At 42.1% G+C, this 16,395-nt stretch overlaps 1 protein-coding gene across 3 annotated transcripts in view; it reads left to right on the top strand.

Moving 5' to 3' along the window:
* Positions 1-16,395, top strand: part of SMC2 (structural maintenance of chromosomes 2) — a 115,414-nt gene that overhangs the window by 53,979 nt on the left and 45,040 nt on the right. For all 3 annotated transcript variants that reach the window (XM_069302689.1, XM_069302691.1, XM_069302690.1), the window contains exons 14-16: positions 3,847-4,051; positions 10,505-10,626; positions 11,341-11,479. In XM_069302689.1, the coding sequence (XP_069158790.1) occupies positions 3,847-4,051; positions 10,505-10,626; positions 11,341-11,479 (466 nt within the window). The remainder of the gene's footprint in view (positions 1-3,846; positions 4,052-10,504; positions 10,627-11,340; positions 11,480-16,395) is intronic.

Here is a 16,395-nt window from a genome sequence, read left to right as displayed (position 1 = left end):
AAGCAAGGGCTAAGACTTGAATTCTTTGGGATTTTAACACTTTAGTGCGCGCGGCACTCGCTGAAAAAAAAGCGGGTTGTGTGCGCAGCGTTCTGGGCGCTCAAGCGTAAACACAAAAAAGTTTATAATCTTTTCACGTTCCTAACATCAATTCTTGAGCTACGTTTTTCATTTTGGTATCAATGCGTTGGCAATAAAATTCTCTACAAGATCATATGCATAAAATGTCACCCAAGCATTTGCTATCCCACCACGAAGTAAATAAACACGAAGATGACTCGCCGTGACACCCAAACAGGAAGTAAATGTTCATACTCTTTCGTTTGTTGCCAGCCTCACAGTCATCCTACAGCGCTTATTTTGATATCACTGAACTCGCAATAAAATTCCCCACCCAGACATATGCCTATCAATGTCTAATTATGTTCCGCACGAGTGTGGGAATTGGGCGAAGCGTTAGCCGTGATTTCAGCAGCGACGACACTGTTGTGATGCAGCGCTTTGAAAGTTTATACTTATTTCACTGTTCTGACATTATTTCTCGAGCTACGTATTTCATTTTTATAGTAATGTGTTCGCAATAGAAAGTTTTATAAGAACATGGGTAGAATTGGCCAACAGAGCGTCAAATAAATTTGCGGCGAATAAAATCTTACGCGAATCTTACGCGTGTTTGTGCCCATGAGAGTAAAAAGTTTTTACTTTGCTCATGTTTTTTCAAGTTTGTACTTGATTCACACCGTTTTTTTTGTTTGTATAGTGTTCGGAATAAAATTCTCTACACAGACATATGCATATAAATGTAGAATCATGATCGCGGCCAACACAAGAGTGTGTGGAGTGGGCGGTTACCCTTGTTGTGTCACCAACTCGATAGTCTCTCCTCTAAGTTACAATACATTGCCGTTTTCTCAAATAGGCACTGTGCCTATTAGAGAAAACAAAAATTTAATGGCAAACATATTCATACAAACCCCAAGTTGATCGAGTAGTAAATACCCAATATAAAACACGGTCCGTAAATTTACGTCGTGATCCGACAAGCGGTTAAGCATAACGCCCATAATTCCAAATCGAAAATCCAGAAAAGTGTTAAGCACACGGGGAAGTAGGTAAGACATCAAAGAATCTATGGAGGTGATGAAACGTGGGGAACAAAATTGATATTCATGGCTGACCAAAATTTCTTGAGGAATGACATCACTGAGCCAACAGAGGGAAAAAGAAGAGGAACCTCCAGCAATACTAAACCTAGAGCTTACCTAAAATGAGGCAGACATTGAGAAGGCATAATAAAAGATGCCAGCATGTGTTATACTGTTTATACCTGTAGGGAAGTTGAGGGAGGGATGGGGGGAATCAGACCAAGGAAGAGGTTGAGAAAGAAAAAGACTACAGATGTAGGGACTACAAGAGGACAATTGCCTTCCTACTGAAAGTGTAGCGAGATAATGAATTGGAGGGTTGGATGACAATTCAAATTCTAGAATTCTTAGAGTAAGATGCCTTGGAACAATTCATAGTACAGTAAGTACTTGTGAAAATAAAGGCAGAGAAAAGCAAGACAAACCTCAGGTTCCAGTGGCTTCTGCAGAAAAGTGAGTTCAAGACCTGAAAGGCATAGAAAATGTAGCGAGAATTGGACTCCGAGATCAACAAGGAGGCACTAAGGAAAACCAAAATATGTATGTACACCCAAGTTGGGAGAGAAGCAGAGCAGAATTTTGAAAATTACATAGCAGAAAGATATAGGATCAGCTAGAGATGTTGCAGAGCCACATATGAAGGAAAACAGCAGCTGTCTGAGAGATCACATGATCAGGCTAAGATCAGGAGACATACTCACGGGAAAATGTCAAGGTTGGTACATATGGACTGCCTTTGAAAAAATGACAAGGGAACTTTACCATAGGTTCCAGAAGAGGTGCATAGTATAGACCAAGGGGAAGGGGTGACAGCAGGACAGAAATGCTGCTGCTGGATAAGATTGTAGTCACCAAGTCTGATGAAAAACCTGGCTGCCAAATACAGACTGAAAGAGAGTGATTGAGGTTGGGAAGAGGGATCACTGACCTGAAATCCTTAGTTCTTGAATTTTTAATGGATGGCAACATGCTTTAGTGGAAGCTAGTAGTAGCAGAAACGTAGTAGTGGGAGGTCCAGGGATGCAAAACAAGATTGAATTGAACCTGCCTGGCAAACTACAGATACTGATCAACTGAAAGATTGGTCAATAGATGTGAGTATAGACACGTAAAGAGTCAAGGAACATCCTTATCTTAAAGGAATGTTATCTTCACCAGCAAGGAAGGGTGGCACTCAACCAAGAGAAAATGTATCATACACTTCTACCCTCCATCTGACCAACAATACCCAAATTTGGTGTAAAGGATTGGAATAGAATAATAGATTAGCTACACTTGTACAGGCAGTAATTGGTGTGGAGAAGGATCAAGCGTCAGATAAACATGAGACACCAAGGCCTGCAAACATTCCCCTTCCCTCTCACCTTAAGGCTAGTGAAGCCTGCCACATAAGGGCCACCAAAGGGCGGAAGAGTACCCTATAGCTTTCCATTCACCTGGGCTCTAGTAGACTCGAGCCGTGGACCCCACGTGTGTGAGGCTGAAGCTCTATCGACCTAGCTATTGAGTAGTCTTGATTAGGAAAGTTTCCAGAAGCAGCATCCTGCTGTCAAACTGGAAATTTTTTTACTTTCTCCGACTACTACTGAAGCCCAGAGGAATTAGTGACCCACGCCCACGACATGTAAATTGTGGGGACCCCACTCACACGAGTGGGGGTTCATGGTTCGAGTCTCCTAGAACCCAGGTGAATGGAATATTTATTTCCAGGGAAGTGTGGCTGACAATTTACCCTATAGCTGCTGCCCCTGTTGTGTGAAGGCCTAGATGATAGACTATCGCCACCCACACACCCTCCACTAGGAAGGTGAAGTAGTACACATAAGCCAAACACCTGACTTAGACGCTAATGACCCTTTCACTCCCCTCCATGCCAAAAAGAACGTCTACTTGTGTATACATGGTGGAATTTTTAGCTGTGATATGCATGCCTCTCATCTTGCAGACAGTGAGTCACAATAATGTGGCTGAAGATAGTATGACCAAACAACACACCAGAAGATGAAGAGACGACAACATTTTGGTCCGTCCCGGACCATTATAAAGTCGACACTAGACTTGATAATGGTCCAGGATGGACGGAAATGTTCTCGTCTCTCCGTCTTCTGGTGCGGTTTGGTTATTGCCTCCCCTCTTATTTATATCCACCAAGCCCTGTGACCCACACTGACTAGTATAGTTACTCTACTAAACCATGTCAGATTTTGTCTCCTCAGATGTTCCTAACACTAATTTATTTATTTCTATATTATTTATTCATTTATATATACAAGAGTTCTTACATTCCAGTAAAGGCACTAGCACGCATAGTGTTTCGGGCAGGTCCTTAATCCTAATTTTCCCCAGAATACAACCCGCTGAATCATTTAACAACCAGGTACCCATTCACTGCTGGATGAACAGACTACAGTTAAGGATTGGCGCCCAGTCAATCTTTCCCAGCCAGGATATGAACCCAGGCCAAAGCACTCGCGAAGCGCCGGACGAGTGCTTTACCACTGCGCCTGGCAGTAAAGACTTGCATGGAGTGTTCCAGGGGTAAACATAGCCTCATCACTATGCCGTCTACTAAAATCCATCCGGTTGTGAAGTGCACAGTTGAACAGTTTGCATCATATTAAAATTTAAACTTCATGTTTATTAAAAATCTTTCTTTTGCATCATCAGATTGTGTTCAATTTATCTTGCTCTTATATTTCAGGTGGGGAAGGAGAACGTACAGACAGCACTGTCACTTGTCTGTTATGATCACGATTTGCATAAGGCTATGGAGTGGGTGTTTGGCTCTTCGTTTATCTGTCGGGATATGGATGTAGCCAAACAAGTCACTTTCCACAATAATATCATGAGGAAATCTGTCACCTTAGACGGTGATGTATTTGATCCAGCTGGTACCCTAACTGGCGGTAAGTCAAATTCTTCATTTGAAAAAAGTAATATTGTACTGTATGTGTCTTTTATTAGTTATGCCCAATAGGGATACTACCTTTTATCTTTTTGTTCTCCTCTAGGTCTCTCTTTTATCTTGAAGATGTCTTACCATTTTGACTTGAAATGTTAAATACTGTACTTGAGTCTGAGCTAAAATGCCTGGTTGTCTACCAACTTTGTGGTAGTTTCCAGGCTCAGTGTCCCAAGAGCCCATAATTTGACATCGCCTTGTGAATGATGGTTTGATCAGTCATACTATTAGTGCCTTCAGCTAGCCATCTAACATAGACACTGTAGCCTGATGTATTTGATGTGCTCATGAATACAAGGACAGTAGACACCTGTTCATATGCCTGTCAATATTTGGAGGGAGAATGTAGAAAAAGCCTTGCCTCATTTATATTCATACACTGCTAGATACCTGATTGATGGGGTTCTGGGAATTTACACACAGAAATCACAATAGCGTGATGCATCAAATGAACAAATCCACAAGGGCCATGACGACGATTCAAATTTATGTTCGAGAGGATCCCAGACGCTGCTTTAATCGACTGAGTTATGGCATGGTCAAAAGAATTGAAACCAGAAGTTCTGCTGAACTTACTTGGATCCTGCAGTCTCTCTGAGACACAAACCAGGGTTTTACACAATTCCCTCATGCACTCGAGCTATGTCAATAGGCCGTTCTACCTCTTCGCCATTACTTCATTACACACAGAAATCACAATATGGGGGAATTATGTAAAACCCTGGTTTGTGTCTCAGAGAGACTGCAGGATCCAAGTAAGTTCAGTAGAACTTCTGGTTTCAATTCTTTTGACCATGCCGTAGCTCAGTTGATTAAGGCAGCATCTGGGATGCTCTCGGACGTAGGTTCGAATCCTCATCACAGCCATTGTGGATTTGTTCATTTTCTGGGAGTTCTTCTACTCTCCAAGCCTGGCCCGAGGCTAGGCTTGACTTGTGAGAGTTTGGTCCACCAGGCTGTTGCTTGCAGCAGCATGTAGGCCCACATATCCACCACAGCCTGGTTGGTCCGGCACTCCTTGGAGAAAACTATCTAGTTTTCTCTTGCAGATGTCCACGGTTGTTCCGGTAATATTTCTTATGCTCGCTGGGAGCATATGTAATGTATCCTTACTTTTCAATGGGATTATTTTGCACATTGGGTACTATCATGCCTCCTGAATTTTTATGGGAGTATTCCAGTGGGCAGATTTGGAACCTGTTCTTCGGAATATTTTCCAAGTGTATCTCCCCGCCATTCTAGGGACTAATATTTTATAGGATTTTAAGCAGTGCCAAGAAACTACAGGAGAACTGCTACCATTAGCCACAGCACTGCTACTGGTATTGGAAACCTGGGCACTAAATCTAAAAAATGGGTCATCTTCATTATGTATATGGGGTAAAGGAACAGGAAGTAGCACAGCTGCTTTAATTGGACGCTATGGCAATTGTGGATTAGACTGAGGCAATGGTGGTTGTCTTGAGGTTATCTTGAGATGATTTTGGGGCTTAGCGTCCCCGCGGCCCTGTCCTCGACCAGGCCTCCTTTTTTGTTACACATCCCCAGGAAGCAGCTTGTAGCAGCTGTCTAACTCCCTGGTACCTATTTACTGCTAGGTGAACACGGGCATCAGGGAAACTGCCCATTTGTTTTCGCCCCCACCGGGGATCAAATCCGGACTCTCAGGACTACGAATCCCGAGCACTGTCCACTCGGCTGTCAGACCCCCCCTAGGGAATTGTGGCGGAGGTATAAGCCTCTGTTTCCAAATGCTCACTGGTTCATCAATTTCACTATCTATATCACTTATATTTGATTACTGTGTTTAGTCTTTGTCACTAGCAAGATCATCAATATCACTATCAGTGATGGATTTTAGCAGTTTCATTCAAATTTGCTTGTAATTACCTAAGTGTAGTTACAGGATGAGAGTTATGTTCGGGTGAGTGATGGTGTTGTGAGAGTCACATGTTGCTGTGGGCCATGAACACTTGGATCGCTCATGGCTGCAGTATATAAAATGAGACATCTGGATAACATGTGGGACTCCATGCAATGTTTTCAAGATGGCAGCTGTTTACCAGAGGCCTGAGGCATCATATGGGTGCCCTGGGCGATATGCACACTAATAATGACACTGATTGATGTGTGGAGTTGAAAGGTTAAGATCAGAGGGGCTACTGAAGGAACTTGACAAAAATTGAGCATTAAATGTAATGAAATGCCTCCATTTTAGTGGCATCTCAATTGTTCCCCATTACATGGCATAACTAGCCGACCTCTCACGCTGTTCGAGAGAACGCGATAAATGCCTCCAAAGGATACCTTATCAATTGGGCGTTGATTCGTACGTCAGGCTGCAAGCAACCATATCCAACAGCCTGGTTGACCAGACCACCAACCAGGAGGCCTGGTCTCAGACCAGGCCGACTTAGACAGGTTCTTGCAAGAAGTGCCGGACCAACCAGGCTGTAGTGGATGTGTGTGGCTGCAGGCTGCTCCAAGCAACAGCCTGTTTGACCAAGTTATCACAAGTCGAACCTACCCTCAGGCTGGGCTTGGAGAGTAGAACTCCTGAAACCCTCTCCACATATGCTCCAGGTATGTAGGGATATTAACCCGTGGAATCAACATAAGGGGGTTTATTACGGGTAAAGTAAAAGTTGTTCAATTTGTTTATAAATTTATTTATGTAATGGTTATAGAAGGGGCTGCAACTGGTCCAAGTTTCAGCATCACACCCTAAACAGAAAAGGAGAAAAAAATACAGAACGTATTATGCAACGAATTTTCAACATTTTCAAAAAGTTGCAGGGAACACATGTGTCAACTAAAATCATTTCTATAACACTCAGATATCACATTAGCATGCAATAAAGGATTTATAATTGGGGTTTTAGCCAAAAAGTGTTTAGTGCAATAATATAATTATTCAAAGTTACCCTTCCAAAATATGCAATATATGATGTTTATAAATTTTTATAAAATCAACAAATGGACTTTGGACTAAAATGTCTCAATAGGTTTGTAGAAGCACAAACTCTACATATAAGGTGTAATTTGCATGTAAATTGATTAATAAATGAAAGGTGAGAAACACCTTGAAGTTGTAAATTACTTACCTGAGTAAAATAAGATCAAAGTTCGGGCACCTGTAGCCGCGTTTGACATCGACCTATTTCGTTCATAATTGGCACCCTTGCAGATAGGCATCCATTGAGCAAGGTGTGCAAGTTCCATGCACATCCCCTGATAACAAACGAAAAAAAAAAAATTGAAAAAAAATATATATATATATATATACATATATATATCCTGCACATACATATTACAATTATTACCAAATACCAAATTATAACACTAAAACATACTAACCTATTGAAATTGGTCCGAATTATGGGTCCTCAAGGTGGCACTGCCACACCAGATGTAGATGGCACTGCCACACCAGATGTAGACAGCACTGCCACACCAGCCACAGCAGTAGATGTAGATGGCACTGCCACACCAGATGTAGACGGCACTGCCACACCAGCCACAGCAGTAGATGTAGATGGCACTGCCACACCAGATGTAGATGGCACTGTCGTGGCCGGTCCATACACATCGAGGGGTTGAGGAGGGTGTGTGAGGAGGGGTGTGGCGGCTGCGTCATGCCTCTCACAGCTGAGGCGAGGCCGCCTTTATCTTCACTTGATAATAACCTCCCTTGTGCTACAGCGTCTCTCCTTTCCAGCCAAAGACGGCGACCGCGTGTCAAATTGGCTACTCTTGCCTTCAGAACCTTCCGTTTATAGGTCATTGTGCGCTAGACGCTACAAAAGCGAGATTCCAGGAGCAAAAATGGAGCGCGCGTCGACACCTCCACTCTCAACAGGACACAGCATGTGACTGGTAGCTTGCTACCTCTCACACCCCCACTAGGAGACGGTTGCCAATGAGTGTATATTTGTTGTCATATATACAGTTATTTCCGACGTTATTACGAAAAAATTGACGTTTAGAACGTACGACGCAATACTCTTGGCGCGCCACAGCCGCGGGGCACCGGATTCTGCACAATTACGCATGGAAATGTACCATAAATACTTTAGTTTATATCATAACATTATCGGGTTTGCGCCAAAGTGTTGCCAGAACGTTGTAGTATTTTTATAAATTTTTCAAAAAGATTCGATTTTTTCCGAATTTTTGCGATAAGCCCCCTAAGGGAAGATAAGGTACCACCCAGTGTGTGTCTTCTTTGTGCCCCAGTAGTTGCACTTGGGCATAAGAGTAGTGTGTTTACCTTAGCAGGAATACGAGTCCCTTGGGTCACCATCTGGTAGCGGTGGAGTAAGGAGTTTATTATCTTGTTAGGTCGTTTTATGAGTTTTGTCTTGTAATGTGCTTTTTGTCAAATATTACTCAGAAGTAGTTTGAGTGTTTTGCTACTTCATTTCCAATTGTTTGTGGGTGTTTGACCATGATAGTAGGTTGATCTAGGATAATCGATGCTTGCTTTGCCCCATCTGTGGGGCAAGATAAATCAAGAGTGCTTGTCTGTGGGGTGTAGAGAGACGTTAAAGGAACCTGATGTGCTCAGGTACAGTCCTTGCACCACTGCTGTTCCTTATTCTCATATCAAATACAGACACAAATACAAGTCACAAAAATACAAGCAGGTATCAACAAAGTTTTTGATTGGGCAACAGAAAATGAAGTTTAACAGTGATACATTCCAGGTACAGTACTTAGGTACGGCAAAAATGAGGATCTTAAACATAATACAGGATACAAAACACAATCGAATCTGCCCATAGTAGGAAAACAGCATGCCAAGGATTTGGGAATAATGATGTCTGAAGATCTAACGTTTAGGGAGCTTAACCAAGCAAATATTGCGTCAGCCAGAAAAATGATCGGTTGGATTACGAGGACTTTCAAATCCAGGGATCCCATCACAATGGTTGTACTCTTCAAGTCACTTGTGTTGTCCGTCTTGAGTACTGCTCAGTACTCACTTCCCCCGTCAGAGCAGGAGAGATTGCTAAAATAGAGGGAATACAGAGAACATATATGGCACACACAGACGCAATAAAACACCTAAATTATTGGGATCGTCTCAAAGCTCTCCAAATGTACTCATTAGAGAGGAGACGAGAAAGATACCAAATAATATACACATACTGGCAAATATTGGGGGGCCAAGTCCCTAATCTACACAGTAAAATAACAACGTACTGGAGTGAACGATATGGAAGAAAATACAGAAAAGAACCAGTGAAGAGCAGAGGTGCCATAGGCACAATCAGAGAACACTGTATAAATATCAGAGGTCCACGGTTGTTCAACGTCCGCCCAGCGACTATAAGACATATTGTCGGAACAACCGTTGACATCTTCAAGAGAACACTAGACTGTTTTCTAAAAGAAGTTCTGGACCAGCCGGGCTGTGGTGGGTATGTGGGCCTACGGGTCGCTCCAAGCAACAGCCTGGTGGACCAAACTCTCACAACTCAAGCCTGGCCTCGGGCCGGGCTTGGGGAGTAGAAGAACTCTCAAAACCCCATCAAACAGGTATCAAATAGGTATCAGTACGTGCCAGAACCACATGTTCAGGGGGCAGCCCAGACTATACATTTCACTACTTTTTGTTTACTCTCTCCAATGTGGTAAAGTTATTTACAATGTTATTTTGTTTATCATAATTAAAAGGATAAATAAATAATAATCTTCTTGAATTATACAAAAATAAGTATTCGTAACATAATACTGTATAATGCACAACCCATCCTCCGAATTGACAGTACGATTTAATACTAAGTGTAATAAGTACATTTTCTTACTGTTATAATCAGTGCATAATTGCACTTATGGGGCTGTTACATTTACCCAACTTCCTCCCCCGATATAATTCTCCTCGTTTTCTGTTAAGACACGCAGAATTTTAGGATGAAGTTTCAATTTCAATTTGCAATACACAAGTTTTAAATATCAGGAATTTCTTTTTCAGATTTATTAAACAATATAGATTTTATACAAAATTTTAAAATATCCTGAGTTACTTTATAATTTATTGATATATTTTAGTTTTGTTTTATTAGTTTTATAAAACTGTAATATCAGTATAGCTATAAGTTAAGTACTAATTGTAATTAAGAAGCAATAAAATTATTATCTTCAAAAACTAAGACGGTTAGGTGAGGTTGTGGTTTTCTATTCAGTTTTTCAGGTAAACTCAAATATTCACAATATATTTGACAGTACGATTTAATACTAAGTGAAAATAAGTACAATTCCTAACTGCTATGAATAGTACATAATTGCACTTATTTGTCTTCTTACATTTACCACCCCATTTTTGGAGGACTTTTTGGAGGACGGGCTGATAATGCAACATTAACAAACATGTTTTTGTATTTTTTCAATTTAGGGTCCAGACGGCAAGGAAACAGTATCCTTGCACAGTTAGACTCCCTGCGTGAGTATCAAGATGAACTCACAGCAAAAACACAGCAGCTACGGCAAGTGGAGCAGCAGTTAAATCACCTTCAGGTATGTAGGTTATCTTGAGTTGATTTCGGGGCTTTTAGTGTCCCCGCGGTCCGATCCTTGACCAGGCCTCCACCCCCAGGAAGCAGCCCGTGACAGCTGACTAACACCCAGGTACCTATTTACTGCTAGGTAACAGGGGCATTCACGGTGAAAGAAACTTTGCCCATTTGTTTCTGCCTCGTGCGGGAATCGAACCCGCGCCACAGAATTACGAGTCCTGCGCGCTATCCACCAGGCTACGAGGCCCCCTCGTGTAAACCTCAATATAATACCAGTGTATTTATAAATTAGAATATCTGTTTGAAGTTGGAGACCAAATGCTTGAACTAACCTCACTCAACTTGGCACACTGATTCCTATGTGGTTCATACCCAACACAGATGGGTCAGGGTTGACCAAAGTTAAATGAGTTCTACTTGAGATGGTGCAACCTCGTGACAATTCTTTGAATATCATAATTTTTTTCGGTGAAAAAGACAATCAACATGATGGAACAGACAAGAAAAGGATTGTATAGAGTATGAAATTGGTTTCATGTTGGGAATGAGGACAAGAATAAGCTAAAATATTACTGTTTAACATTTTGACGAGGGTAACTGGAAACATTTTTGGTGTTGGCAGCACTCTGAAGGGGAGTTGCAATAAGGAAAGAAGACGGGGAATAAGGATAAGGAAGCGTACTATGGTTGGCTGATAATTGTCTCTCGTCCACAGAGGAATGCAGACAGATACTTACAAGTAAAGCAACAGCACACACTGCGTTGTCATGAGCTTCAGTTATGTCAGCAAAGGATCCAGCAAAGCTCCCATTATCAGCAGCAAGAAGAAGTCAAAGCCCTGGAGGACACAATGAGTTAGTAAACAGTTAACTAATTTGTATTCATTAACATAAATTAATTTTCTCTGTAATGTACATATATGACACAACTTTAAAAATACTTGCAATTATGCAGTCATTGGTTTCAGACTCTTTCTTAACACTTTAGTGCGCGCGGCACTCTCTGAAAAAAAAAGCGGGTTGTGCGCGCGGCGTTCTGGGCGCTCAAGCGTAAACACAAAAAAGTTTATAATCTTTTCACGCTCCTAACATCAATTCTCGAGCTACGTTTTTCATTTTGGTATCAATGCGTTGGCAATAAAATTCTCTACAAGATCATATGCATAAAATGTCACCCAAGCATTTGGTATCCCACCACAAAGTAAATAAACACGAAGATGACTCGCCGTGACACCCAAACAGGAAGTAAATGTTCATACTCTTTCATTTGTTGCCAGCCTCACAGTCATCCTTTAGCACTTATTTTGATATCACTGAACTCGCAATAAAATTCCCCACCCAGACATATGTCTATCAATGTCTAATTATGTTCCGCACGAGTGTGGGAATTGGGCGAAGCGTTAGCCGTGATTTCAGCAGCGACGACACTGTTGTGATGCAGCGCTTTGAAAGTTTATACTTATTTCACTGTTCTGACATTATTTCTCAAGCTACGTATTTCATTTTTATAGCAATGTGTTTGCAATAGAAAGTTCTATAAGAACATGGGTAGAATTGGCCAACAGAGCGTCAAATAAATTTGCGGCGAATAAAATCTTACGCGAATCTTACGCGTGTTTGTACCCGTGAGAGTAAAAAGTTTTTACTTTGCTCATGTTTTTTCAAGTTTATACTTGATTCACACCGTTTCTTTTGTTTGTATAGTGTTCGGAATAAAATTCTCTACACAGACATATGCATATAAATGTAGAATCATGATCGCGGCCAACACAGGAGTGTGTGGGGTGGGCGTACCCTCGTTGTGTCACCAACTCAATAGTCTCTCCTCTAAGTTACAATACATTGCCGTTTTCTCAAATAGGCACTGTGCCTATTAGAGAAAACGAAAATTTAATGGCAAACATATTCGTACAAACCCCAAGTCGATCGAGTAGTAAATACCCAATATAACACGGTCCGTAAATTTACGTCGTGATCCGACAAGCGGTTAAGCAAAACGCCCGTAAGTCCAAGTCGAAAATCCAGAAAAGTGTTAACTTTATAATTTTCTAGACTTTCAAATACAGTAGTCTTCATAAGTTTGAAGCCTATAAATTCATAGATACTCTACATAAATTTGTTTTAGCACTCAAATAGTTTGTGCAAAGAGGCAAGTGATCAGTTGCATGGATTGTCCACATGTACACAATGTCTGGTTCTGCCTTACACAGTTAGTTGGACTTCGTGTTTCAGCTGCTTACGGTGCCTAGTGTTTTCTGAGTTTTCCTCGTAGTCATGGTGGCCCCTTTTGCTTTCTTAGGTCTTTGGGTGTTGGCCTACCTCAGTGACTGGCTGGTGAGGATGCTCAGTACAGTGTGGATTTTGCAACTGTGTGGCAGGCACTGCGGGTGTTTGAATTCCTCTGGGCTCTGTGATCCGGCTCCTTCGGTCTGTTTTTTGGTTTTTGGCCTTTGGGCTGGTCTCTTTGCTAGCTCATTTGTCGAGTTCTCAGGGTTTGTATCTCTGCCATTCATGTCCAGGCCATATTCAATGTCTTGGCCGACAGTTTGTCCTGATTTCTTCTCCTTTCCATGGATTGGACTGTTGCTGCTGATTCCTTCCACTAGCTCTACCAGACATACAGGTGCTCAGATGTCGACTTCTTTGCATCAGCAAAGTCCTGGTGTTTGCCTATTTAGGAGACACTGTTGAGTTTGGACCCTTATCGCCTTTCATCAGCTGCTGCGTCGCTGCCTTCCTCATTGGGATTGGGTTCCTTGGCACCTTCCGTTGCTATTGCTCGACACGTTTATATACACATAGGCTCTAGGTTGGGGCTTCATGACCCAGGTTTTCCTGGGTTGCAGATCAGGTCCGTTTCATCAGTGTGTGTGAGTTTGTGGCCATGTGGCATGCCTTGGAAGAGGATTCAGATTCCTCTGGGCATTATGCTTCAGCTACACTCTGTTTACCAGTGGTTCGTTGCTTGAACCGGGGGTTTCCATTTATCCATTGCCCTTTGGAGCTGGATGCTGCGGGTAGCTCATCTGCTGGATTCTTGGGGTTTTGTTCTCTGCACTCTATGTCCGGGCTGTGTCCAATGTTCTCGCAGATGGTTTCTTGCTTCCCTTACATATCCACAAAGTGGACCTTTGACGCTGCCTCCTTCCACCAGCTTTGCGAGACGTTTGGGTGCCCCTACATGGGTCTCTTTGTGCCAGCCATGTAAATCAGTGGTTTCATTTCCCAATCTCGAGACCTTTGTGATGGATGCCTTCTGACTTGATTGGTTGTGGTTGGGGTTTTTTTTACCTCATTCCTCCAGTCCAGCTATTGCTCTGGGTCTTGGCCAGGATGGAGTTCGATGAGGGGGGGATGATAGTCCTTCTGTCTCCTTGGCTGGCTCAGCTAAGGTTTCAAGTGCTGCTTACATGGTGTCTGATTGTAGACGTTTAATTAACCAGATTAATTTGGTTAATGTCCCCTGGCCTTGTCGTGCCTGTGTTGTCTTGGATCTTGATTATCTGGGATCTCTCCTCTCTGGTATGTCCCATGTCATTCCTCTCTATTGGTAATTAGCTTCAGGGAGTCGCAAGGTGCTCTCCCAGAAATCCCACATTGAATGTAATGAAACGCTTCTTTCTGGATGAGCCCTGATAGCTACCCAATTCCCTCCCTCCCTTCCAGGTTCTTCACTTGGTGTTTGTCTTCATATCTGCTCCATAACTGACTTAAAAGGCTGGGGAAGACTTTAGATCTTCAACCCCTTCCTTGCTGGCAGGGGTGGCATTAGTGGTAATGTGCTCACACTAGTTCCCACAGATTCTATTGTTTGTTTTCATTGCTTAGGGAGTTAATTTGGCAGTTTTGAGGGTTGTGCTCCTTTGAACCCAGCAGTGATCAGTGTTGGTTTGCTGACTTTCTGAATGCTGTCCAAGGGAGGTGGCATGGTGTTACCTGCCCTCTACACCTCTGTGAGGAGGAGGCAGGTTCTGGCTCTGGCATGTAGTAGGCCAAACAGAACTCCATGGCTGATGTGACCCAGTAGTTGGGAGCCATCTTGGTGAGATAGCTTCAGGGAGCCACCGGGGCTCATCCAGAACGAGGCGTTTCATTACGTTCAATGCTGGATATTTACGCTGGGAATCGGTTACATAAAAATGTAATGCATTCAGTATCAAGACATTGGATAGGTAGTCAAAGTCTGTCTGTGGCAATGCTGCTGAGGATGTATGTAATGTAAACATCTTTGGTACAAGTTTAGCATGTATTGAACCCCTGAACCTTTAGAAAGTTAATAAAAGTACCCTGCCAGTCCACTGATAACCAGATAAAAAGTGTGGATGACTGTTGTATTGCCCGATAACTGGTTTATTAACACTCAACTCTCAAGTACGTGTCTACTCTCAGACGAGCGCCCTTTGGGTGCCATGCTCCTTGTTGATGATACATGTGTACACCAGCATGATCATGTTGATAATGTTGCATGTGTACACCTGCTTGACCTTGTTCATGATACATGTGTACACCTGTCTGACCTCCAGAAACATGTCATGTTCCTGCCACCCAACACCATCTCCTAAGTTTAGCCTGTACCTCATTGTGTTTTTAAAACCTTTGAAGCACATTACATGCGGCTGATATTTTCCAAGTGACCAGACTACAGATGAGATCAATAGACAACCATTCTGGAATTTTGGAACACTTAACAGTTGTCCTACAATTACGAGCATATGAAAGTATGTAGGACAAATTGAAGAGCAGCGAAATGAATGCTGTTTCAAAGAAATTGTGGAGTGAGTGTGTCGGTGATTTAACATGATTTATGAACATAGTTATTCAAGTGACTGAGATTCTGAACTTTAATTTGGCACTAGAATTTGCAGGGTAAGGAGGAGCAATTTTTTTCACATCTGTTCTCCACACGTGTTGAAGCATGTGTAAATGGGTGTTTTAGAGCTGGATGGTGATGTGTTAGCTGTAGTAGTATTTGTGGATTCTAGTAAACATCTTGAAAACTGACACAATTTTTTGTATATTTTCCCATGCTCAGGGCATGGTTTTAACATTATAGGAAGACAGAACCTTGCTTTGATTACCATGTTTGTGTGTGCATTGAGTAAAGTCCTATGTAACCCTTGCGTAGAGCATAGGTTAAATATTGTGAGGGCAACATAGTGTCCTGTTACTTGAAAGTGATTATATTGCTTTAAGAGTTAACCCTGTGAACTCTACAAATAACTTTAGATATCATAAAATACCAATTCTTGGTACTGTATTGGCAAATGACTGATATAGCAAAGGTAGGCAGCAGATTTTGTTGGCCTTTCAGTCTCCGACTCGTATTGTGTGAATGTTGGATTGTTTCAACGTGTGAGACGAGATGTTCGCTTTCTGAACTGACTTCGGATGAGAGAGGTAGGTGTTTGCCTCAGCTTTAAGGCTGTTACCAGGCCCTATAATAATTACTTACGCTTACTCTCCTGCTTGTCCTCAGGACATCACTGTGACAGAAAACCTGACAGAAACTCTCCCTGCATTGGATTCTATATCCAACACTAAACATTATATCTGTTGACCAAACCACATACTAGAAAGTGAAGAGACAACGACGTTTTGGTTCGTCGTGGACCATTATCAAGTCAATTGTGATACCACAATCGACTTGATAATGGTCCAGGACGGACCGAAACGTCATCATCTCTTCACTTTCTAGTGTATGATTTGGTCAACATTTTTTCGGCCACGTTGGTGACTCCTCATCTGCAAACATTATATCTTTTTATCAATAT

Source organism: Procambarus clarkii, chromosome 48 (assembly GCF_040958095.1).
Source record: "Procambarus clarkii isolate CNS0578487 chromosome 48, FALCON_Pclarkii_2.0, whole genome shotgun sequence".
Classification (NCBI taxonomy): Eukaryota; Metazoa; Arthropoda; class Malacostraca; order Decapoda; family Cambaridae; genus Procambarus; species Procambarus clarkii.
Note: the sequence above shows the minus strand (reverse complement) of the source record. Positions and strands in the feature narration are given on the sequence as shown.